The following is a 26,176-nucleotide window of genomic DNA, read 5'->3' as shown; positions in this document are numbered from 1 at the left end:
ATGGGTGTTTAATTGTCAGACCCTCCATAGTGATCATGGGAAACAGAGATGAAGTGACAGTCCTCAATAATGTCAGAAATTTCTTTGGGTGGGAAAGGAATATTATGGGAATGAGGGGAAAAACAAAGACTTTTTATGTGTCTGTTCCTTTCATTTCTTCTTTCCCACCCTGCTTCCATCTACATTCTCCCACTATAGGTGTTCCCTGAAGCAGTAGACCCTGGAGATGTGGTTGCACAGCTTGAATGTAAGTTTTTAACTTTTCATTCCTGATTCTAGGACATTTTAGAATTATGCTTATTAATCTTGAGTTAAGTAAAATTTTAAAAAAGTTTGCTAAGAATTTTAAAGATCTCAATTGGAGACCTTTTAAGCATTTTTAAAAACATTTTTCAGAATATACCTGGAAATAATAAAATATACATGTGCTGCAGAGAGGCTGGGAGTTTTTCCTTTTTCTGTGTTGGGTCTGTGGAAATCAAAAAGACTTATTTGAACCTTATATTGATTTAGATGATATGAATTGTTTTTGATGTAAAGATAGAGATTCATGTTAGGTAGGGCTTTGCCTTGCAAAGAAGCATATGTCTTTAACCTCAGTGTATTGAAAATTAATAGAGTAAATAATAGAAGATTTAAGGGATGATAGCTTAAAATATATATGATTTACATTTTGTATTGCATCTAATATGTTAATAAATTATTTGTTTTTTGTTTTTTTTTTAATTTTTATTTATGATAGTCACAGAGAGAGAGAGAGGCAGAGACACAGGCAGAGGGAGAAGCAGGCTCCATGCACCGGGAGCCTGATGTGGGATTCGATCCCGGGTCTCCAGGATCGCGCCCTGGGCCAAAGGCAGGCGCCAAACCGCTGCGCCACCCAGGGATCCCCCTAATATGTTAATAAATTATTTGAAGTGACATTTTCAAGTGGATAATAAATTCCTCAAAGTACTAGAAATTAAGTATAAAGAGGTACAACTACTTTTGAGAGCAACAATGCAGAGGTAATACATACGTGGGAATAAGTTATTAAAGCTTCGAGTATGAAATGAAAAGCTCTGTTATTTATCCTTGTAATTAGAGAGGGATCTGAGATCACAGTTTGCTCTAACATTTAGAACTGTGGCTCAAAACACCAACAATATTGGGCATCATCAATGCTACCTGCCCCCAGTACCCCACTGGGGCTCCATTATTGTAGAAACATGGGACCTGGCACCATGCTGGAATATGAGCATATGGGGAGAAATTGGGCCAGTTTACTATCTAATCTTCATGAATCTTAGAGTTTAATGATTTTTCTCCAGAGAACTCTTTAATGGCCTGTGTCAATATCTTCTTTCTTTCTTTATTTTTTTATAGTTGTTCTAGCACTTGGTATCCTATCTTTCACTATGGCAGATTAGCTAGGTGGCAATTTGGTGCCAGTGGGTAAATGCCTTTTTATTTTTATTTATTTATTTTTTTATAAATGCCTTTTTAATATTCCTTCAACATCTTCAAGATCTGGGAGATTGTGTTGTGTATTTTAGAAGATATGAATTCTAATATCTAAATATCTAATATCTAGATATTGTTTATCTCATAGCTGAATGAGATAATTATTTCATCATTCTGAAATTCTTTTGTTAGAAACATAATTCTTTTTTTTCTGTGTATTTTTTAAAAAAGATTTATTTATTTATTTGAGAGAGAGAGAGTGAGAGAGCATGCAAGTGGGGGAAGGGGCAGAGGGAGAGAATATCCAAGCAGACTCCTGCTGAATGTGGAGCCCCACATGGGGCTCATTCTCACCAACCATGAGGTTAGGACCTGACCTGAAACCAAGAGTTGAATGTTTAACCAACTAAACCACCCAGGTGCCCCTTTATTCTATTTGATTGGAAATTTGGGGGCTGTAAGAAGAGTACTTAGTAGTTATTATTTGGAAACTTTCTTGCCTTGATTCTGATTCAATTTTTCTTTTAGATCTCTTCTTTTTGGTACCTTTCTCAAACTCATCTTTTTCTACTCTGTCTTTATTTATTACTATTCCACTGGCTTTACTTCTCTGGTCTCTTTTTATGTATTTATTTTCTACTTTCTTCTTATATTCTACTCTTCTTAAATTCTGCTCATGTGTTCCCTATCTTCTGATGACTTCCACATCAGCCTTTATTTCTAATCTCTCTTGTGAGCTGCAGCCCCCCCTTTTCTTTTACTTTTCTTTTTCTTTTAGTTTTGCAGTCTTTCCCTGTCCACTAACCTTATTAATATGAAAAATTAAAAACATACTGAGAGTGGAGAGGATGGGGCAATGAAGCCCAACATATATATTGTCTAGCTTCAACAATTTTCAACATATTATCAATCTTTTCTTTTTTTCTGGATTTTACTTATTTATTCATGAGACACACACACACACACACACACACACACACACACACACACAGAGAGGCAGAGACACAGGCACAGAGGGAGAAGCAGGCTCCATGCAGGGAGCCTGATGTGGGACTCGATCCCAGGACTCCAGGATCACACCCTGGGCCAAAGGCAGGTGCTAAACCGCTGAGCCACCCAGGGATCACCCATATTATCAATCTTTAAGTAATTGTGGGACTCTTTAAAAGCAAATAATTTACATTATTTTACCACAAATACTCTGGCATGATCTCTGACTGATAAAGACTGAAATACACACACACACACACACACACACACACACACACACACATACACAACTACTATGCTGATATCATACAATACAATTAATTTTTTAAAAAATATTTATTTATTTGAGAGAGAGAGGGATGCTTGGGTGGCTCAGCGGTTGAGCGTCTGCTTTCAGCTCAGGTCGTGATCCCGGAGTCTCAGACTCAGTCCCACATCAGGCCCCCTATGTGGAGCCTGCTTTTCCCTCTGCCTATGTCTCTGCCTCTCTCTGTGTGTCTCATGAATAAATAAATAAAATCTTTAAAAAAGAGAGAGAGAGTACAAGTGAAAGGGGCAGAGTGAGAGAGAAAGAGAGAATCTCAAGTAGACTCCATGCTGAGCAGGGAGCCTAAAACAGGGCTCAATCTCAGAACCCTGAGTCCCATGACCTGAATTGAAAATAAGAGTCGGGTGTTTAACTGACAGCACCATCCAGTCACTCCCAAAATTAATAATTTCTTAATAACATCAAATATGTAGTCATTATGAAGATTTCCCTAGTTGTCACCAAAATGTCTTTTTATGGTTGGTTTGCTAAATCAGAATCCAATCAAGGTGTGGTTCACACTTTGTGTATTGCTGTTTAGCTCCTAAACTTCTTTTTTTCTGTAGTAGTTTCCCTTTCTTTTTTTAAGTTTTTATTTTTAAGTAATCTCCACCCCAATATGAGGCTTGAACCTCCAACCTCAAGATCAAGAAGTCACATGCTCCACTGACTGAGCCAGACAGGCACCCCCTTTAATGCTGTGAACTTGCTAGAAAACCCAAGTCCTTTAGAATATTCTAGAGGGGCACCTGAGGGCTTAGTTGGTAAAGCATCTGCCTTCAGCCCAGGTCATGATCTCAGGGTCATGGGATCGAGCCTGGTCTTGGGTCCCCTGCTCTGCAGGAAATCTGCTTCTTCTACCCCTCTCCCGCTTTCTAATGTCTCTCTATCAAATAAATAAATAAAATCTTCAAAAAATATCCTACAACTTGGATTTGACTGATTGCTTCCTTAAAGGGTGGTTTAAAAAAAAAAAAGGTGGTTTAGCTTGTTTATTACTGTATTATATAAACTGTTAATTAGATCTAGAGATTTGATTGGATTCAGGTTTATTTATTTATTTATTTTTGGTCAAGAATCCTTCACAGTTGATGCTGTGTACTTGTCGTAAAATATCAAATGGCATACGAGTCTGATTGTGTTAAGTTTGGTAATATTAAGATTGATGATTTGGCTCCAGGTAGCACCAGCCTAACTCCTCCATTGCAAAGTTCCTCATCAGTCTTTCCACCTAGTAGCTTTAGCACCCTTTGAGATCCATTTTTTCATTAGGGATTATAAAGTGTGGATTTTCTAATATTGTCACTTTCTATATGTATTAGTAGAGTTCCTCTATAAAAAATTTTCTTTATTAGCAATTTGGTTACCCCAAAACACAATTCTTGTAGGAAAGGCAGAGTCATTCTTCTCTTCTTCCCTTACATTAATAGCTTTAGTGAGGTATAATTTACATATCATAAAATTGACCATTATAACTGTAGTTAAATGATTTCTAGAAAACATATACAGTTGTGAACCATCATCACTATTCAATTTATGATACTGCCGTTATCTGAAAAGTTTCCTGCTGCTTATCTGTAGTCATTCCTTATGCCCACTTCCAGTCCCTAGTAACCACTGGTCTATTTTCTCTCTTTCTTTGCCTTTTCTAGAAATTTCATGTAGATAGATTAATATGCAGTCTTTTGTGTCTGGCTTCTTTCACCACTTTTGAGGTCTATCCATGTTATTCTACGTTTTACTGGTTCATTCCTCTTTATTGACAAATTGGTACTCTATCATATGAAACTTTTTTCCCTTTCCAAAACTCTAAAACATTACCGAGTGAAATTAAAGATCAGCTAAAAAAATGAAATGACACATCATGTTCATATGTCAGAGATTTGATAGTTCATAAAGGCAGTTCTCTTAGAATCTTCTCTGCATTTAGTATTATTTCTATTTTATGGGCGTTTGGATGGACATTTGGATTATTTCTAGTGTTTGGCTAATTGCTGTGAATATATGGATAGAAGCTGGATTGTATGCAATGTATGTGTTTAACTTTTTTTTAAGATTTTATTTATTTGTTTGAGTGAGAGTGAGACAGTAAGAGAACATGAGTGAAGGGGAGTAGGCAAAGGGAGAAGGAGAAGCAGATTCTATGCTGAGCAGAGACTGACACAGGGCTCCATCCCAGGACCCTGGGATCATGACCTGAGCCGGAGGCAGATGCTTAACTGATTGAGCCACCGAGACCCCTTGAAGAATCACTTTTTAATTTCAGTGATATTTCTCTGTTTTCATATTTTCAATTTTACTGATTTTTATTCTAATCTTTATTATTCTTTCTTCTACCTGCTTAGTGCATGCTTTGTTCTTCCTTTCCTAGTTTCTTGAATACAAGTTTAGATGATTGGTCTTAGATATATCTACTTTTATAAGCATTTAAAGCTAAAATTTCTTTCTACATACTGATTTTGCTGCATTTATTAAATTTTGATGTTATTTGTTTCCATTAATTTCAAGATATTGTCTAATTTTTATGTGTGTGTGGTTTCTTCTTTGCTCTTCGGTTTATTTTGAAATATGTTATTTCCAAATATTTTCACATTTCCCACATTTCTTTATGATATTGATTTCTAACTTAATTCTACTGTGGTAAGAGAACATACTTGATAGGATTTTAGTTCTTTTAAATTTACTGAGACATATTTCTATCCTTGATAATATTCCACTTGCCCTTGAATGTGCATTTTGCTGATGTTGGTTGAGATATTCTAGATCTATCTATTTCTATTAGGTCAAGTTGGCTGATAATGTTTAAGTCTTCCATATTCTTGCTGATTTTATCTTTCGAGGGGTGAGGGAGGCCTGATTGTTCTATCAATTACAGAGAGAAGGGCATTTGAATGTCCAGCTATAATTATTGAATTTTCTGTTTCTCCTTTCATTTATTTCAGTTTTTGCTTCATATAATGTCCTGGTTATTGATTTCTTACCCCTCAGTTCCAAATTCAATCTTTTTGCCTGCTCTGTGGAAATTGATCTGGTTCTTTCAAATATTTTTTTTTCCTTAGCTGGCACTGAAGCTTCATGTAGTAGAGGGCCCCGGAGTAAAGTTACAGAGGGAAATGGTTGTGCTTCCTTAGTAAGCTCTTGCATTGAGCCTGGCTTTTTCCAACACAGACTCCTGTGGTGCTTGAGCCTTCCCTGGAGCTCAGGTACTGCAGTACAGAGTGGCTGTCCCTGTTGTGTTGTGTATTGTTTGTAGTTTTGTACTGAAGTGCCTCTGGTGAAACACCTCTCTGTGAATAACCTTCCTGTCACCTTACATGGAAGATTGCTAGCTAGTGCCTTAGGCAGATTTCTAGTAAGTGAGCAACTTTTCTCTTTCAATAAGCAAAAGTTGTACCCTCTTGAACAAGTTCTGGATCTCAGCCCTGGAGAAAACAGCTAGGGGAAAACTCTTTCTTCCGTGCTCTGAGCCTCAGGAGTGATGGCTGTGGCTTTTGTCTGCTATTCCTATATTCTTTTAAGTTCTCTTTGTGTCTTTACAGCTAGACAGTCTTTCATTACTTTAACTCCTATTATAGTTAATAGTTCTTTATATTAAATTTTCCTTTTGTGATTTCTCTCTCCTGATTAGACCCATATTAATGTATTGTATTGTTAAAGCTCTGTTTTAGATGTTTAGACATTTATAATTGTTATATACTCCTGAATCTTCACCTCATTTATGGGAGTCAGATTTCTGGTACAAAATTGCAGCAGCTTCAGGCCTCATGTCTTCCCTATTCTTAGAATAAGAAGTCTGTGATCCATAATTTTAATAAAGTTTTGAGATTTTTTCTAATTACTGTTGGGGGAATACAATATGCTGTCTCTTAGCTTATACATGTTGTACTTAGGTTCAAGTGGTGCATGTGTCACCTTTCTAAAAACTACACAGGTCTCTGATAGAGGAGAAGGGAGGGGACACCTGTGGAGCTTTCTCGTAGGTGTCCCCATAGTGAGCCTCCATAGTACCAAACTAACCTTAAACACAGAGTGATGGTAGAAATGGTAGAAGCAGCTCCTTTAAATAAAATATAAAATTGAACCCAAAGAAGTAAGGCAGACTTTATGTCAATAAAAGCAAAGAGAAGAATTTCAAGTAAGGAAACATTGATATAATCATGGACTTCTCCAGAATTTCCACCTACCAGTGGTATTCTATTGAGATTGTGAATCACATGTATCATTTTCCATTGTGTAACATATATAAAACTCATATGTACTTTTTATCTAAAATCCAATATTGGGGCAGCCCGGGTGGCTCAGCGGTTTAGCGCCTGCCTTTAGCCCAGGGCCTGATCCTGGAGACCCGAGATCGAGTCCCACATCCGGCTCCCTGCATGGAGCCTGCTTCTCCCTCTGCCTGTGTCTCTGCCTCTCTCTCTCTCTGTGTTTCTCATGAATAAATAAAATCTTAAAAAATTTAAAAAAAAAATAAAATAAAATCCAATATTATTTAAGATAATGTTATTTAAAAGCAAATTGAGCATGGTCCAATCTCAAGGAGATTCAAGGACCCCCTTAACTGGACAGTCTGGCAAATGGTCAGATCCTTAAGAACCTCAGTTAAGTTGCTTAGAACAGTCTTTGGCACATAATAAACACTTAAAATGTCCGTTGTTTATTATTATTGGTGGTGCTATTAATGTCACTAGTGTTGTTACTGGAAAATTACCCGGTTCCATTTCACACCATATCTGCACCTCTGAGGAATCTGCAGGGGTTTAGAATCACATGAGGTCTAGGGATATATATGATTTATAAATGATATTAAGTGCCAATGATATTAAAAGCCATAATAAGGCAATTTTAAAAAAAGATTTTATTTATTTATTCATAAGAGACACACAAAGAGAGAGAGAGAGGCAGAGACACAGGCAGAGGGAGAAGCAGGCTCCATGCAGGGAGCCTGACGTGGGATTCGATCCCAGGTCTCCATGGTCACACCTTGGGCCAAAGGCGGTGCTAAACCGCTGAGCCACCCGGCTGTGCATGGCAATTTTATATTCATAGAGAAGGCATTCTCTTTAGGGAAACTATTTTAATTGTGGAATTACCAGAATAAACTTGGTGATGGCTAAACCTATACCCTGGGAACCATTTTTAGGCAAGAAACAATGAAAGTTTTCTACTTCATAGACTTCTTTATTGAAAGTGTGGATTCTCATCCTTTCTCAGTGAAGGTTTAGATTCTTTTCTACACACATACACACAGAGGATGCTGTTTGAAAAGCTCTCCCTAAAGATATCCATATTGCTTGCTCCCTCACTTCTTTCCAGTCGTTGCTGAAATTTACCCTCCTAATAAGAGGCCTTTTCTCACTGGAGTATCTAAAATAGCACCTTTTGCTCAATGTATCAATCTCTACCTATCCCATTTAGAGTTATTATATCTTAAACCCAGGATATTTTGGGTAAAACAGCATGCTTTTAATAGTTTCACCAAGACAACAGGTATAAAAAGGATACTGCTCAGGGAAAATACGAATGAATGGTCCTTCTGTCTTTCTTTGTAGCACTGGTATATTATTTTTTCTTTCAATAATGTGAGAGTTTCATAAGAGCGGAGGTTTTTCCTGTTTTGTTTACTGGTATATCTCATACATATAGCAATACCTGGCACATATTAGGTATCTAATAGACTTAAATAAAATATCATAATGCATCGTAAACCTGTCTCTCATTACTATTTTTATGACTGTTGGAACTCTTTTATTGAGACATAGCAGCTGTCTGTAGTGTCATAATCCTTTGATTAGGAAATGTATTTTGTATTTAAAAATTTGTAATTAATAGCTTCTCTGGCCTCATTCCCTTTAACACTTGGATACAGAGAAGATACGATTTTTATTTATATTGTACTGGATTAGCAGGTGTACCTATTGCTTTTTCTTGCCTGTAGGGAAAAATTGCAGTTTTACGAGCTCCTGCTTCTCAAGCTTCTGGGAATTAGTGCTTAGCTAGTGTCTGGGGTATTAAAATACTTTCAGGTGAAGATTTGAAGGCCAAGAATATATCCTTCAAAGTCTACAAATGGGAGTGTCCCTGCCTCAATCCTCAAGGAGGGCTTGTAGGATTCAGGATTCATATTTTAAATCCATAGTGATGAATACATTCCAACGAATTCATCTTTGTAGTTGTGGCAGGTAAATAGGCATTCCGAGGATATTATTAGAGCAATTGTTCTGGCTGGTGCTGAGGGCTAACAGCATTCTGGCACTCTCAAGGTATTTACTGTAGCTTTTGATTTGCTGTATTTATGTAGGATATCTGGAGTATTGCAGTGCATTTAACTCTGGAACTTACACTAACAGTACATGTGAAAAATGAGAATTTTTGTAGAGGAATGAGGAAAATTGTCATTATTTAGTAACAAGAAAAAGGGCAACTATAAAATGAGGTTGATTATGCTGTATGTTCCAGTAGATGTAATTACATTAACTTGCTATGTGGTTAGGTTTTCTTTCAATGATTTAAGGTCTTTCTTCCTGAACTATTTTTGCTAAAATATATTTTGTAAGTATAAAGGAATAGAAGATTGTTCATAGAAACTAGTAAATGCTTTTTCTCAGTAGAAGTTAATCTAGGTTCTTATCATAAGCTATAAATGAAACCTTAGCAGTTACTTTTCAGGCCATTTCTTTACAGCTGGGCAGTTGCGGGTGACAGTGTCACCCTTAGGATTTATTTTGGTACTTCACTTTGTAGGGCAGTTTCTCGTTGAACAGATGGTAGATTCTCGAGGTAGCTAGTATATTGACACAAATTCTTAAATTTGTTTTCTATTTAAATCCTTTGTTTTTCAACTTTACACTCCTTCTGAGACCATTGATACCTTGAGCAAACCTATTGGAATTACAAACTAACTATATTTGGAAATCTCTTTTGTTAAAAAATGCATAATTTTTCTTTCTGCCCTGGAAATGGTTCACAGAAATAATAACTGGCAATACTAAATAGTCATGTAATATTTTAATGAAAGTTTTATTGTCCATTTTCCACTTGCATATTTGGCCCCTTTCAGAATCATTCTAGCTAGGGTGGGGTACTTTTGTTTTACTTAGATCCTATCCTTTATGGAAGTATTTTCTTCCTTGGCTTTATTTTTAATGGTTTACTTTTCTTTATGAAGTGATTTTTATTTTTATTACTTATTTGAAAAGAAAGTGTCACTTTTTCTTTCAAACTCACCAGTACTGAATTTGCACTGTCCAAAGTAAGGCAAGTTCTTTGAAACAGAAGGGGTAGTGATATTATGCACATGGCTTCAGAACTTTTCACCCAGAGAATTACAAAGCAATTAATTTTATTTTTTTTATTCTGTAGGACTTCCTCTCAGACCAGATGTCTACATTCATACATATATACGTACTTATATAAATACAAGCATACAGTAGCTATTAATGTCTTACCTTTTTAACTTTGGTTTTACTTATATTGAAATTATTTTATTGGTTATAGAATTGTTATTTTTCCTTATATCATAGTTATACGTAGTCTACAAAGCTTATTACAAAACAGTAGTCCTGTAAATCCCTCTGCTCCATAATTTCCCACTCCCCAGGGACTAGGTTTTATTTTTTTAAAACTTGTTTTTCTTTGTATTCACCCATGAATTTCTACACATTTGTATTGCATTTAAAACATTTTGATTTTTTCTTTTAGGCATTATCTCTATTTTCCCTTACTTTTCATACATACTGTGCTTGCCTAGAAAACATATACATGCCCTTTTGCTGTCTTTCTCTTCTCTTAATACAGTTGTATCACACTTTTGGTTTATGTTATGGCCATGTAAAAAGTATTTTTAGCTGAACCATGTGGTGAATATATTACGGTTACTTTTCTTGGCAAGAATTCTGTTTTCACTTGAATTAATATTTTCTTCCCTTTGCTTGGCTTTGTAATTTATTTTATTTTTTGAGTTTTTGCTTAACTTAACCCAGTTCTCTCTCAGATATTTAAATTATTTTCTCAAAGTTTAATGTTATTTCACTTATAAGCCATTTTTTTTGCCTGCATGCCTAAAATATTTTTTTTATCTTTAAACTCTAGTGGTTTTGAATATGTCCTGAAGTTATTTTGTATGGCTTTGGATTCTTCAGTATTGTGTGTGCTTTCTCATCTGTAGTTTGTAATCTGTTTTTAATCTTGCAAAGCTTCCTGAATTGTACTATTTAGTGTTTATTTTTTTTACTTTGCCTTAGTTTTCTTCATCGGGGTCTGCTCTTAAAGTATGTTGGGGGTTTTTTTTGTGTTTAGTATTTGTTATTTTCTCTCATTTAAAAATATTTTTTGATCTCTTTGATTAAAACAAATCTCCTTTTTATTTCCTTCAAGGTTTTTGTCTGTTGTTTTTTTATTTGCTTTTGTTTTAATGTTTATTTCTGAAATGATTTCCTCTATTTCTACTTCCTTCCTGAGTTATGCAATCTCACTTTGTTGTTTTTCTGACTTTGATTTATGTTGCTCTTCAATCTCTTGTATTACTTTTTAAATTTTCAAGTTAGATTATGGTTGTGATCTCTTTTCAAGTGTCTTTTGGCTTCTTTCATTGTAGGAATTTTTTTTGTTTTGCTTACTATTATTTTTTTTACACAAGAACCTGGTATATATTTGACCTTTATCGTTTTCTTTGCTCATTCTTAATTGAATTTAGTTTTTTCCTGAATGTTTAGAAGGAAGCATGATTAAGGATAACTTTTTTAAAGCCTCACTGAGTTCTTCTGTAGTGTTCAGCGAATATCATGGCTTGCCTTTGGGGATTTTCTGCCTTTGTTTTGTTCTACTTGTGTTCATCTATTTTTCTCTGGTTTTTCTTTTTCTATTTTTAAAAAATCCTGTTTATTTGTATTCTATTCTCTACAGTTTCTCCTAGTTTCTTGGGATTTCTCCTACCTGATCACCCTGGGTGATCAGTTTCTCTAGTTTTTACAGGTTACCAGACTACTGCCTTGGGAACTTAACCTTAAATCTTTTGAACTGACCTGCTATTGAAATGGGCAAACATTCACCCAATTTCAACTGCTTTTCTCAAATTGACCTGTGCTTCCTAGTGAGCACCTTTTGGCTATTATGGGGTTCTCTTCCTAGATCCTTTAGCTAACCCTTTACTTCCTTCTGCTTTCCTGCATAGATAGATGCTGGTATCTATGGGTTTTGTGACTGTGAGTGGTTTGTAGAGAAGTCTTATCACCTTATTTTATTATAAATGTTGCCCATAGGTTTATGGTTTTGCTATGTAGTAGCTGTGTCTGTTTTCATGAAGGGATTTGGGGAGACAAACTGCTGCTTCTACTTTTATTTTCTGTTTTGTGTTTTTGCTTCTGCCTTTCATATTAGAGAGTGTCACCGAATTATTGGCCATCCGTTCATATTTAAGAGCAGAAAAATAATATGCTTTTAGAAATTATGTACCAAAGATGTCTGGCACTCCTATTTGCTAAATCTGTTGGGGGTTCCTCCTGAATGGAGATTGTCAATATGAACCTTCTAGGAGGGTGATTCCTCTGGGCTATCTTATTGGAAAACTTAGGATGTCCTTACCTTTTTAATGTCTTTTTTCTTCAGCCAGTCATATTCAATAGAAAAATCAGTCATATCTTCTTTCTATAGGCTATAAACTTGGCTGCTATTGATTTTTAGAACCTGGTGGAAGAGGAAGCTATGGTAAAGTATCAGTATAGCCCAGACTCTTTATCTGTTTTCATATAGTATCCCTGCTATTAACTGTATCTGCTGTTTCCATTCCAAGGACAAAAATAATGAGGATGACTACTCTTCCCTCATCTCATCTCCCCTCCCTCCCCTTCTCCCTCCCTTTCACCTTCTTCTCCCTGTCCCACCCTCTCTGGAGAATAAACTTCCAGTCACCTGCCTGGGTATGGGGAAAGACAGTTTTCTAGCAAAGTAAACTGGGAGAAGGAGCTGGGGTTTTTAACTGCTTCTTAAACTTTCAACTGCTGTGGCTTTTAGCCCCACTGATTCTGTTATTTCCAGAGGTACCTGGCCCCACCAATTACTAAATCTGTTAGAAATTCCTGACTATAATATGGGTTGCTTCTAAGCTTTCCTGTCTATTAGCTTAAGATCCTTTCTCCTGCTAACTCAGTTGCCAATTCTGTTCAAATTGTTTCCTCTCAGGTTTTGCCTTTGAGTGTGTGTGTGTGTGTGTTTAATCCTTTTTTTTTTTTTTTTAGTGAGGGCTCAGAAGGGAACATAGCTAATGCATATATTTAACCCACTATGTTTAACTCAAGCATTTGTTTATAGCTCATTGAAATATTACAGTGTGAACACCTGTGTAACCAGAACCTAGTCAAGAAATAGAGCATTGCTAGAACTTCAGAAAGCCTTCCATATACCCCCTTCTAATGCTGGCTTTTTTTGCTCAGCATTTTGCTTAAGAAATTTATCTGTGTTATTGTTAGCAAACCATCCATTCATTTTTATTGCTGTATAGTATTTCATTATGTGACTGTACTCCAATTTATGTATTCTATTATTTATGGAGATGGATGGACATTTAAGTTACTTCTAGTTTTTGCTATTAGGAATAAATTGCTCTGAACATTACTGATTACGTGATGTGGTGCTCATGCACATGCATTCCTATTATGTATGTACATAGAAGTGGAATTGTTAACTCTCAGGGTCAACATTTCCTGTTGCTCTACCAGAAGACACTCTGCCATTGATAAAGTTGTTCTCCACATCCTTACCGACTCCTGGCATTGCCAGACTTTTTCATTTTAGTCATTGTGATGGGTGAAGAGTGGTTTTATTTGGCATTTCCCTGAAGACAAATCAGGTAGACCAATTCTTCATATGTTTATCAATCTTTTTGGATGTCTTTTAATGTGTGTGAAATTATTTTTGCTCACTTCTCTATCAGACTGTTACTTTCTCATTAATTTGTAGGAATTTTCTATATTTTCTAGTTATAAACCCAGTGATATGCATTGCAGATGTCTTCTCTCACCCTGTGGCTTGCATTTTTTACCTATTAGTGATTTTTGTTCTTTTGATGAACAGTTGTATTTAATATAGTCTAATTTAATAATGTAGTTTGATTAATTAATCTTTTTTATACTTAGTGCTTTTTTTGATCATTTTTAGAATTCTTTCCCTACCCTAAGTTATGAATAGATTCTTCTGTATAATTTAAAATTCTTATTCCTTTACTTGTTACATTTAGGTTTACAATTCACCTAGACTTCATTTTTTTATATGGTATAAAGTAGGAATAAAATTTCATTTATTTATTTGTTTGTTTGTTTATTTATTTAATTAATTTTTAAGAAGATTTTATTTATTTATTCATGAGACACACAGAGAGAGAGAGGTAGAGACATAGGCAGAGGGAGAAGCAGGCTCCATGCAGGGAGCCTGTTGTGGGACTCGATCCCGGGTCTCCAGGATCACACCCCAAGCCGAAGATGGCACTAAACTGCTGAGCCACCGGGGCTGCCCCTCATTTTTATTTTATGTGAATCTGTGTGTGTAATACAATTTTATGAAAAGACTTTTCTTATTCTCATCACTCTGTAATGTTAGTTTGTCTTAAGTTAAGTGCCTACATACATGCGAATTTTTTTCTAGGGCCTCTGGTCTGTTTCATGGGTCTGTCTGTCCGTCCTTGTATAAATACTACACTTTCTTAATCACTGTGGTTTCAGTTTTCATATCTGGTCATTTGAACCCTCAGGTTTATAATTTTTGAAAATTGTCTTAGCTATACTTTGTATCAAGTATCTAACATGTACTAATTTTAACCCTGTGGACTCATCAGTGATTAGTCACATTTGTATATAATCATCATTTACCAAGACATAGGGTATTTCTTTTTTTTTTTTAATTTTTATGTATTTATGATAGTCACACACACACACACACACACACACACACACACACACACAGAGGCAGAGACATAGGCAGAGGGAGAAGCAGGCTCCATGCACTGGGAGCCCGACGTGGGATTTGATCCCGGGTCTCCAGGATCATGCCCTGGGCCAAAGGCAGGCGCTAAACCGCTGCGCCACCCAGGGATCCCGACATAGGGTATTTCTATTGCCCAAAAAGGTTTCCTTGTGCCTCTACCAGTCAGTCCCTCAAGATAATCACTATTCTGACTTTTATCAATATTGATTATTTTTGTCTATTCTTGACCTTCAAATAAATTAAATCATAGAATATGCATTCCTTTGAGAGCACCTGGGTGGCTTGGTGTGTTAAACATCTGCCTTTGGCTTGGGTCATGATCCCAGGGTACTGGGGATGGAGCCCTGGATCAGGCTCTCTGCTCAGTGGGGAGTCTGCTTCTCCCTCTTCTGCTCCCTGTACTTGTGTTCTCTCTCTCTTTCTTTCTCCGTCAAATGAATACATAAAATCTTAAAAAAAAAAGTATATGTATTCCTTTGCTTGTGGCTCATGTCCATGAGAATCATCAATGTTATTGTGTTTCAGTAAACTATTTCTTTTATTGCTCTTTGGTATTCCACTGTATGAATATAATTGATTCATTTTTCTGTTGATGAGCATTGTTTTTAGTCTTGGATTATTATGAATAAAACTACTATGGATATTTTTATAAATATTTTGTTAGTATATACTCAGTTTTCTTGGTATATTCTTATGAGTAGAACTTCTGGGTCATAGAGTAGGTATATGATTAGCTTTAGTTAATAGCACTTTAACAGTTTCCTAAAAATAACTGTAACTATTCCTTGTTGTTTGGGGTACTGGACATTGTATGTGAACAATTATAGAAACAACTGAGGCCATGACATTGTGCTCTTTCTCTCCAGATAGGTTCTGTTTGCTTTTATTTGCCTATTCTAGGCTGCTGGGAGCATGAGCAGTCCTTAATCATATCTGTCTGATGTCACAGAGTTAGGCCTTTAGAAGCCAGGTTATTTCTAGTTCATCTTTATTCCTGGACCTTTCAGGGGCTAAGGTATGGAGAATTTATGAAAATCTCTCCATGTTGGTAGGCTCTGCAGTCATATTTTGCTTTTAGGTCTATGAGACCATCAAGATCTCAGCTAAATTTATCAATCTTTCATTTGTCTTTTCTGGAATTAGCAGATGCCCTTAGAGAGAAAACAATTCCAATGTCTGGCTCATCCTTCTGGCTTTTTCTTTTTCTCTAGGATTTTGGTCTTGTAATTCTTTAATGCTTTATTTGTTTCTCTGTGCCTTCAAGTAGATTTTTAAAAATAATTTGACCAGATTTTTTTAATCTTCTTAGCAGGATGATTGGTCTGCTTTGTATAAGTTGCCATTATCAGAAGCAGAAATCTGTTCCCCATTATATCCTTTCTACTCTCATGCTGTCTCTGTGCACTCTCCAATTCCTTTTTCCCTCCATTATGTCTATTATGAGTATCTATTATTTGGTTGAGATTGCATGGTTAGTTATTACAGCTTTCTGTAATCTGTAGCTTCATTTGATACATTCCTACTCACACATGTTTAGTTTTATAGATGAACTTAGAAACATGTTTCAAGGTTTAAGATAAATCTCTTTGAATTTTAATTATACTTTGGAAGAATTGGCATTTTTACTTTATTCATTCTTCCCATTTAGATATGTAATGTTTATTGACTTTTTTTTAAAAAAAAGATTTTATTTATTTATTCATGAGAGACACAGATAGAGGCAGAGACATAGGCAGAGGGAGAAGTAGGCTCCCTGAAGGGAGCCTGATGCGAGACTTGATCCCAGGACTCTGGAACCATGACCTGAGCCGGCGGCAGATGCTCAACCACTGAGCCATTCAGGTGTCCCCAGTGTTTATTGACTTATTTAAATTATTTTTCTTTCTATCTATTACTAAGGTTTTGGAGTATGTATGGGCACACACATGTGTGTGTTTGTGTGTGCTTGCCATGTAGTTCTTATGTTTATTTCTGTTATATATTCTGTGGCTTTGGAGAATAAAGCTCTTCACCAATTTTCTTTTCTTTTTTCCTTTCCTTTGTGTGTGTGTGTGTGTGTGTGTGTGGTTGTTATATAGAAAAGTGATCAAAAAGATATTTATTTCATTTCCAGTCATTTTGCTGAACTTTCATACTGAGTCTGATGTCTTTTGAGTCTGTTTAAAATATTTATTCATGATTCATTTAAATATATATTAAAATATTGTTAATTTGCTTTGTAATCAGAGCACATGGCCTCTAATACTACTGCTTCTTAGAATTTACTGATGTTTTCCCTGGGCATCTACATAGGGATCAAATAAAAACATGGCATGGCTGCTTAAAAAGTTATGTTCTCTTTGTGTTGGCTACAACATTTGAAACTTTATCTTATTTTATTTCATTATGCCAGATATCACATCAAGGCTGATATAGAGGAGATTCTTAACAAATGTATATTCCTGGGTCATAGCTACCTACCACTTGCCTTCCTGGCTTTTATTCTAGGTGAGTTTGGTGTTGCTGATTGAGTCTCATGACCTTCAGATTGGTGGCAACATAAGTTGCTTCTCAGTGCTACCTTTCAGTCTTTACTTGTCTAATTTCTCTTATAGGATATTCTAAGGATATTCATTTCTCCTATCAGATGTCTCTTGTTTAAACTCTAAGCTTCTTCAGATGAACAGATGACTCTACTTCCTACTTTGCCAACCAAAATTGAGGCTATAGTAGTGATCCACCTTCATCTACTGGAATCTTGTCCTAAAAGTCACTTATATTATTACCTCTTTTAATCTAATTTATCCTGGTATTAGAACAGAGTTTCTTTATTCTGCTCAAGATTTTTCTGTCTACTTGTCCCCTTTAACTATCTCCTTATGCCATCTCTAATATCTTGGTCATTAGGTTTTTTTTTTTTTTTTGAAGATTTATTTATTTATTAAAGAGAGAGTGCACAGACAAGCACATGTGAGCAGACGGGGGATGGGGAAAATGGAGAGGGTGAGAGAAACTCAGGCAGACTCCATGCTGAGTGTAGAACCTGTCTTAGGGCTCAATCTTACAACCCTAAGATCACAGCCTGAGCTGAAACCAAGAGTCAGCGCTTAACTCACTGGGCCACCCAGGTGCCCTTTGGTCATTAGTTTTTTTTTATTCCTCCTGTATCTTCAACTTCTTTCTTGTTGTGAACCCTTACCCTGTATAAACATACTATATATTCCAATCTTAGAAAGAAATATTCCCTGAATTCATCCTCATCCCCATCTAGCTACTGTCCTATTCTTTATTTTACTCCTCATTCAAAATACAACTTCCTCACCTAACATTTATTTTGTAAATCTCAACTTTCTAGTTCCAGTAGGCTGTTAATGAAAACAGCACAGGCTTTGAAGATAGTTAGAGCTGAGCTCAAATCTCAGCTCAGGAACTTAAGATCTTTGGAAACCTTAACCTTTAGGCTCTGTGTCTTATCTGTAAGAGGAACACTGGCTTATTCAGGTTGTTTTGAAGATTTGTGAGCTCATTGGAGCTCAGTCCTGGCAAACAAGAATCCTCTAGATGGTAGTAAATAATACTGTTACTGGACTACCCATATCTTTTTTTTTAAAAGATGTATTTTCTGGTTTGTAATCATGTTTTTCTAGCAGTTGAGGTTGTAGAATAAATGACCTCAGGAAAATATAGTGTTGGTATCTATAGGAAATTAAGACACTGAGCTTATTCTAGGCTTGTTTAATGTATTTGATTTCTAACAAAATTTCATTTTATTTTGTAGAAGACAGGGCATTTCTTGGTGGGCAAGTATTTTTTTTTTTTAGGTTTTTTTTTTCATTTTTTTTTCGGTATATATTTTTTATTGGAGTTCAATATGCCGAATATGGCATAACACCCAGTGCCCATCCCATCATGTACTCCCCTCAGTGCCCATCACCCAGTCACCCCAACCCCCCGCCCACCTCCCTTTCTACTACCCCTTGTTCGTTTCCCAGACTTAGGAGTCTCTCGTGTTCTGTCTCCCTCACTGATATTTCCCATTCATTTTCTCTCCCCTTTATTCCCTTTCACTATTTCTTATATTCCCTAAATGAATGAGACCATATAATGTTTATCCTTCTCTGATTGACTTACTTCACTCAGCATAATACCCTCCAGTTCCATCCACATTGAAGCAAATGGTGGGTATTTGTCATTTCTAATGGCTGAGTAATATTCCATTGTATACATAGACCACATCATCTTTATCCATTCGTCTTTCAATGGACACCGAGGCCCCTTCCACAGTTTGGCTATTGTGGACTTTGCTGCTATGAACATTGGGGTGCAAGTATTCTGGTGTTTCATTGCATCTGTATCTTTGGGGTAAATCCCCAGCAGTGCAGTTGCTGGGTCATAGGGCAGGTCTATTTTTAACTCTTTGAGGAACCTCCACACAGTTTTCCAGAGTGGCTGCACCAGTTCACATTCCCACCAACAGTGCAAGAGGGTTCCCCTTTCTCCGCATCCTCTCCAACATTTGTGGTTTCCTGCCTTGTTAATTTTCCCCATTCTCACTGGTGTGAAGTGGTATCTCATTGTGGTTTTGATTTGTATTTCTCTGATGGCAAGTGGTGTGGAGCATTTTCTCATGTGCTTATTGGCCATGTCTATGTTTTCCTCTGTGAGATTTCTCTTCATGTCTTTTGCCCATTTCATGATTGGATTGTTTGTTTCTTTGGTGTTGAGTTTAATAAGTTCTTTATAGATCTTGGATACTAGCCCTTTATCTGATATGTCATTTGCAAATATCTTCTCGCATTCTGTAGGTTGTCTTTTAGTTTTGTGGACTGTTTCTTTGGCTGTGCAGAAGCTTTTTATCTTGATGAAGTCCCAATAATTCATTTTTGCTTTGTTTCCCTTGCCTTCATAGATGTATCTTGCAAGAAGTTGCTGTGGCCAAGTTTCAAAAGGGTGTTGCCTGTGTTCTCTTCTAGGATTTTGATGGATTCTTGTCTCACGTTTATATCTTTCATCCATTTTGAGTTTATCTTTGTGTCTGGTGTAAGAGAATGGTCTAGTTTCTTTTTCTGCATGTGGCTGTCCAATTTTCCCAGCACCATTTGTTGAAGAGAATGTCCTTTTTCCAGTGGATAGTCTTTCCTGCTTTGTCGAATATTAGTTGGCCATAGAGTTGAGGGCCCATTTCTGGATTTTCTATTCTGTTCCATTGATCTATATGTCTGTTTTTGTGGCAGTATTGGTGGTCAAGTACTAAATTATTTTAAGTGTAATCAAGTTTCTTAAAAGCCTCACTCTTATTTCAGTACTGTGTTTAGCATTAATCCTTTTCTCTTCTTCCATCTATTGGTAATGGGATGACAAACAGCCTGGTGTATTCACAGAATGTGATTCAAAAGCTAATAGAAAAGTCTTCTTAAGCAAAAGTTGCTTATCCACTGGTTTATGATAAGAACTGAATTTTTTTTTTTTAGCTTTTTGTTTGCCTGTGCAGACTCTGTCACTATGCGAGAATATAGGGAATTCAGAAATAAATAAAATATAGCCCCATTTTAGTAAAAGAATCAGACATGTAAATAAATAATCAGAATCTTTGCATAAGTGTACTGAATTTGAGGAGATCCAAGAACTGTTGTATGAGGAATTCACATGGAAGTTGATATTGCTCAAAATTATGACAAAGTTCTGTGTTTGAAGGGAATGTAAGCCTATTTCATCCTCAGTGAAAAGTGGGAGGGACTTTGAGGTTTAGAGACTGTAATAAGAAAGAGGATGAACAGTTGATAAAATGAGATGGCATAAGATGTGCTATCTTCTTGGTAAGAATCCTCTTCTAAAAAATAGTGTTTTTTTTCCAGTTTTGTTGGAAAATAATTGGCATATGTCATTGTGTTAGTTTAAGGTATACAGTATGATGGTTTGGCTTACATATATTGTGAAATGATTGCCAGGATAGGTTTATTTCTTTATTTATTTTAGAGAGACAGTGTGTGTGTGTGCACAAGTGCATGGTGGAGAGGGGCAGAGGGAGGTGGGGGAAGAATCTTAAGCAGACACTGTGCTTAGCTCAGAATGGGAGGGGCTTTGATCCAACGTCCCTGAGATCACCAACTAAGGAAAACCAAGGGTTGGCTACTTAACCAATTGCACCACCCAGGTGTCCCTACCATGGTAGGTTTTGTTAGCATCCATCTTTCATATAGATACAATATAAAGAAAAGGACAGAAAATTTCTCTTGTGATGAGAACTCCTAGGATTTATTCTCTCAACAGTATCCTTGCATGTCATACAGCAGTGGTAATAGTCATCATTTGTACATCACATCCCCATGGAAATTTCTACTTTTTGACCACCTTCCTTCCAATTTCTCTTTCCTCTACCACCTGTTTCTGTTAACCACAGATATGATCTCTTTTTCTGTGAGTTTGGTGGTGTTTTTTTGTTTTGGTTTTTCTTAATTCCATATATAAGTGAGATTACATAGTATTTATCTTTCTCTGTCTGACTTATTTAACTTGGCATAATGCCTTCAGTCTCTATTCATGTCATTCCAAATGGTAGGATTTCTTCTTTTTTTATGGGTGAACAGTTTCATTGCATAATTTCTGTAGATTTGATGGAAAAAGCAGAAGCAAAACAGTGTAATGGGAGTTTTCACAGTGATGTTTTTAGAGCACACAACTTTCTTTAATCAAATATACTTTTTAAAAAAGTATTTTTTAAAAAACTTTTTATTAAGAGAAAATTTAGTAAATATACACAAGTAGACAAAAGAGAGTAATGAACACCCCTGACCTATCACTCAGTTCAGTAGTAATCAGCTCATGACTAATGTTGTTTTATTTCTATCTCCCCCTTCTTTTAGAATATTTTGAAGTAAGTCATGTTTTTTAGAACATTACTTTTTATTTTATATTATTTTGAAGTAAATCTCAGACATCATCTGCTTTTATTTATAGATACCAATATCTGAAATGTAGGGTTTGGGTAGATAGCCTGTTATTATTATTTTTTTTTATCAAGTTTTGGTATCAAGGTTTTGCTGGGCTTATAAAGCAAATTGAGAAGTGTTCTCTCTTTTATGGTCCTTGAAGGAGTATGCATAATTGACACTAATTTCTTCCTTAGAAGTTTGAAAGTGAAGTCACTGGCTTATTATTTTGTTATTGCTGTTGTTGTTGTTAGATTTTAAATAACAGATTGTGATCTACACACATGCATATGTGTATACATATACATATATATATATATGGTTTTTATATATAGAAACCATTTAGTTTTTTCTATGTCTGTATAGGTTTTAAGTTTTCTTTTGATGGAATTTTGCTTTTTTTTAAGTAAATCAGATTATTTTGAACTAAATGTCAAGATTGGACCAGATATGGATATCTAAAATAAAGGAATATTACATCACACCAAAAAATACCAATTTCTTATTATCATCAAATATCCACTCAGTTCACATTTCCCCAATTATACTATAATTGTTTAATCATTTTTGTTTGAATTATGATTCAGATCAGGTACCTTCAATTTAGTAACATGAATGTATTCCTAATGTCTTGTTAGAATTTTTAAATACCTCTCTCTCTTTTTGTTCCTCATATTAGTAATTTGTGTGTTCTCTCTTTTCTCTTAACCAGTGTTACCATGCATTCCTCAGATGGTGCATTGAAACTTTTATTATCTTGATGCTTTTCTTTGAAGATTTATTTCTCTTTAATAGTGCAGCCAAGCCAGTAGTTTTTTTAGTTTTCATATGCTACATCTTTGTTTATGTTTTTTGCTTTCTATCTTTATATATCCTTATATTTTACATGTATGTCTTATAAGCAGATTTGAAAAGAGTTTTCTTTCTTTAAAAATTCAATTTGTCGGGATCCCTGGGTGGCGCAGCGGTTTGGTGCCTGTCTTTGGCCCAGGGCGCGATCCTGGAGACCCGGGATCGAATCCCACATCGGGCTCCCGGTGCATGGAGCCTGCTTCTCCCTCTGCCTGTGTCTCTGCCTCTCTCTCTCTCTCTCTGTGACTATCATAAAAAAATAAATAAATAAATAAAAATTCAATTTGTCTTTTAACTGGTTGATTTAGACTTTTTCTTGTAATGTATGTTATAATCATAGAAACCAGAAATGGGTGAGTAGTTATTAGGGGTTAGAGATAGGTTTGGGTAGGGAGGAAGGTGTGGCTACAATCTTGACATAAGACATCATGTGATGCACTCCTTCTGTATCTTGACTGTGGTGGTGAATAAACAAACCTGCACGTATGATAGAAGTGTATAGAACTAAATATGGACACATACACACTCACAGAAATGAGTACAGGTAAAGCTGGAGGAATCTAAATAAAACCAGTAGATTGTATCAGTGTCATGGAAGTTGTGATATATTTTACTATAGGAAGTCCCCTCTTATATGGGGTATTGTTTCCATGGTTTCAGTTACCTACAGTCTAGTAGCAGATGATCCTTCTTCTGCCTAACACTATCATTCACTTCACTTCAATAGTAGCCTAACAGTTGTTCATCTCATTTAATTTTATCACCTCACATCATCTCACACCATCTCAAGAAGAAGGATGAATACAGTACAATAAGATATTTTGAGAGAGGGAGAAAGGCCACATTCATATAACTTTAAGTATATTGTTATAGTTTTTCTATTTTATTATTAATCTTTTTCTACACCTAATTTATAAATTAAACTTTATCATAGGTATAGGAAAAAACATAGTAAATACAGGGATCAGTGGTATCCATGATTATAGGTACCTACTGGGTCTTGGAACATGTCCCCCGTATGGCTAAGGGGGGACTATGGTATATTTTTGCATTGGGAGAAGATGGGTAAAAAATATATGCAATCTCCCCATCTTGCTTCTTCCTGCATGTGAATCCTGATCTCAAAAAGTCTAAGTAAAAAAATGTATTTACTGATATAATAGGTTTAAATTTACCATCCCACTATTTACTTTTTATTTGTTCTGATTGTTGAATATTAGTGTTCTTTTTTCTTCTATTTTTTGCTCTTTCATTTCTACTCCTTAATGAACCTGGAGGTGCATGTTCTTTGCCGTTTTGGTTTTTTTAGTGGTTACCAGAGTCATGACAGAAGGCAGGCTTCACTTACCTCTAATAGATGTATTTTTATTTTTACCTTTTTTAGGACGTGGAGAAGCTTACAAATGCTTGACTTCATTTATATCCCTTCTATATTTTATGTGTTGTTGTTTTTTTTGTCCTGTGTTTTAAGTTAGTATGCTGTTAAACTACACAGAATTTTACTGTTCTTCTATCAGCATCATCGTTTCACTTTATAGCCATATTTTACCTTTTTGGTTGTTCTTTATTTCCTTTCATTTTTGAGCTTCTTTCTCAGTTTATTGCTTTTTTCTGAAGAAATTTCTTTCACAGTTCCTTTCTCAGTGGTCTTTTGGCGATAAATTATCTTGATTTTTTTATTTATTTGAAAATGTCCTTATTTTGTCTTAATTTTTGAAGGATATTTTTTTGCTGAACTTGGGGTTATTGCTTTCTATATCCTATTGGGATTATGCTATCCTATTGTCTTCTTATTTCCTCACTTTCTGTTGAGAAATCCTCTATCAATTTCATTCTTTTATTTCATTAAAGGTAGTCTATCGGGATCCCTGGGTGGCGCAGCGGTTTGGCGCCTGCCTTTGGCCCAGGGCGCGATCCTGGAGACCCGGGATCGAATCCCACATCGGGCTCCCGGTGCATGGAGCCTGCTTCTCCCTCTGCCTGTGTCTCTGCCTCTCTCTCTCTCTCTGTATGACTATCATAAATAAATAAAAAATTTAAAAAAATAGTTTTAAAGGTAGTCTATCATTTTCCACTGGCTTCTTTTAACATCTTCTCTTACGCTTTTTTTCCCTGTAGATTTACTTGGATGTGCCCAACTCTGTATATATGTATGTGTGTGTATATTTTAAAATATATTCTGCTTGATGTTTGTATCTTGATCATCTTCTTCAAAAAAATTCTCAGGCATTAATCTTTTAAATAATTGCTTTTGTCCTTTTCTGTTCTTTCCTTTTGCAAATCCAATTACACATTGTTAGTGCACCTTTTCCTGTATCTTTTTTTTCCTCTTTTTTATGTTCTCTATCCTTTTGGCTTTCTGTGCTTTTCTCAAAATGTTTACTTTTGTCTTCTAATTCCATAGATCTCTCCAGAGTCATTTATAATCTGCTGATAAATCTACCTGTTATGGGTTTTTTGTTGTTGTTGTTGCTATTTTACTTTTCAGTTAAAATTTTTCCCTTTGGTTCTTTATGATAGTTTCTCATTCTAACATTCTCAACTTTGTGTTTTATTTTGTTGAACCTGTTAGGCATATTTTAAGTCCCAGTCTGATAACTAAGTTTTCTGGATCTCCTGTTTCCCTGTTTTTATTGTCTTATTTCTCTTATTTTTTTATCTCAGTTTTCATTTTTCATGTGTACTTGGTCAGTTTTCATTGATTGTCAAACTTTCAATGTAAAAGTTTTTGAAATAATTTGAAAACTCAGATGATGATATTTTCTTTTAGAAAAAGTTTGTGATTGTTTTAGCAGATTTCTAGGGGCTACCAGCAATTCAGGATCACTTTAATTCAGACAGTATTTGGGATGATTCAAATTTAGCCCTTAGTTCCTAGTTGGCTGTTTTAGTTCATTTGGGTTGCTATAACAAAATACCGTAGACTAAGTGGCTTACAAACTATAAAAGTTTATTTCTTACAGTTCTGGAGGCTGAGAAGTCTCAGATCAAGGTGAGCAGATTTAGTGTTTTGGTGAGGGTTCCCTTTCTGTTAATAGATAGTCATCTCTGTCAATGTCCTCTTATGACAGGAGCAAGGAAGCTCTCCGGCGTCTCTTTTATAATGGTACTAATCTCATTCTGAGGGGTTTGCCCTACTTCCCTCCCAAAGGCCTCAACTCCAAATATCACATTGGGAGTTAAGATTTCAACATATGAATTTTGGAAGGAATTCAAACATTCATTATATAGCATTGGCTATCCATTTTTACTTTACTCTTTTATAGTTTATCTTTTCAAGATCCAGTCTTAAAGCCTAGCCAGTTTATCAGGCCATTGTCTCTCTCTCTCTCTCTCTTTTTTTAAAGACTGGCAGTCTTATTTATTTATTTATTTATTTATTTATTTATTTATTTATTTATTTATGAATGATAGTCACACAGAGAGAGAGAGGCAGAGACACAGGCAGAGGGAGAAGCAGGCTCCATGAGCTGGGAGACCGATGTGGGATTCGATCCCGGGTCTCCAGGATCGCGCCCTGGGCCAAAGGCAGGCGCCAAACCGCTGCGCCACCCAGGGATCCCAGGCCATTGTCTCTTAACCAGCAGACGTCCCCTCCCATCTCTCTCCAAGGCCATGATACTCCAATTTTTGGTCCTTTATTTCATGAATTTATCAAAAGCTCTGTTCAGCTTCTTAGTCCCTAGGCTACCTCTTTCAA

At 35.8% G+C, this 26,176-nt stretch overlaps 1 protein-coding gene across 5 annotated transcripts in view; it reads left to right on the top strand.

The window, feature by feature from the left end:
* The window catches only part of SPATA6 (spermatogenesis associated 6), a 145,593-nt gene that overhangs the window by 22,298 nt on the left and 97,119 nt on the right, over positions 1-26,176 (top strand). For 4 of the 5 annotated variants that reach the window (XM_041738805.1, XM_041738804.1, XM_041738803.1 and 1 more), the window contains exon 3: positions 199-247. The exons of the other annotated variant lie outside the window; for it this stretch is intronic. In XM_041738805.1, coding sequence (XP_041594739.1) covers positions 199-247 — 49 coding nt within the window. The remainder of the gene's footprint in view (positions 1-198; positions 248-26,176) is intronic. 5 annotated transcript variants of the gene reach the window in all.

Source organism: Vulpes lagopus, chromosome 23 (assembly GCF_018345385.1).
Source record: "Vulpes lagopus strain Blue_001 chromosome 23, ASM1834538v1, whole genome shotgun sequence".
In the NCBI taxonomy this organism is placed as follows: Eukaryota; Metazoa; Chordata; class Mammalia; order Carnivora; family Canidae; genus Vulpes; species Vulpes lagopus.
Note: the sequence above shows the minus strand (reverse complement) of the source record. Positions and strands in the feature narration are given on the sequence as shown.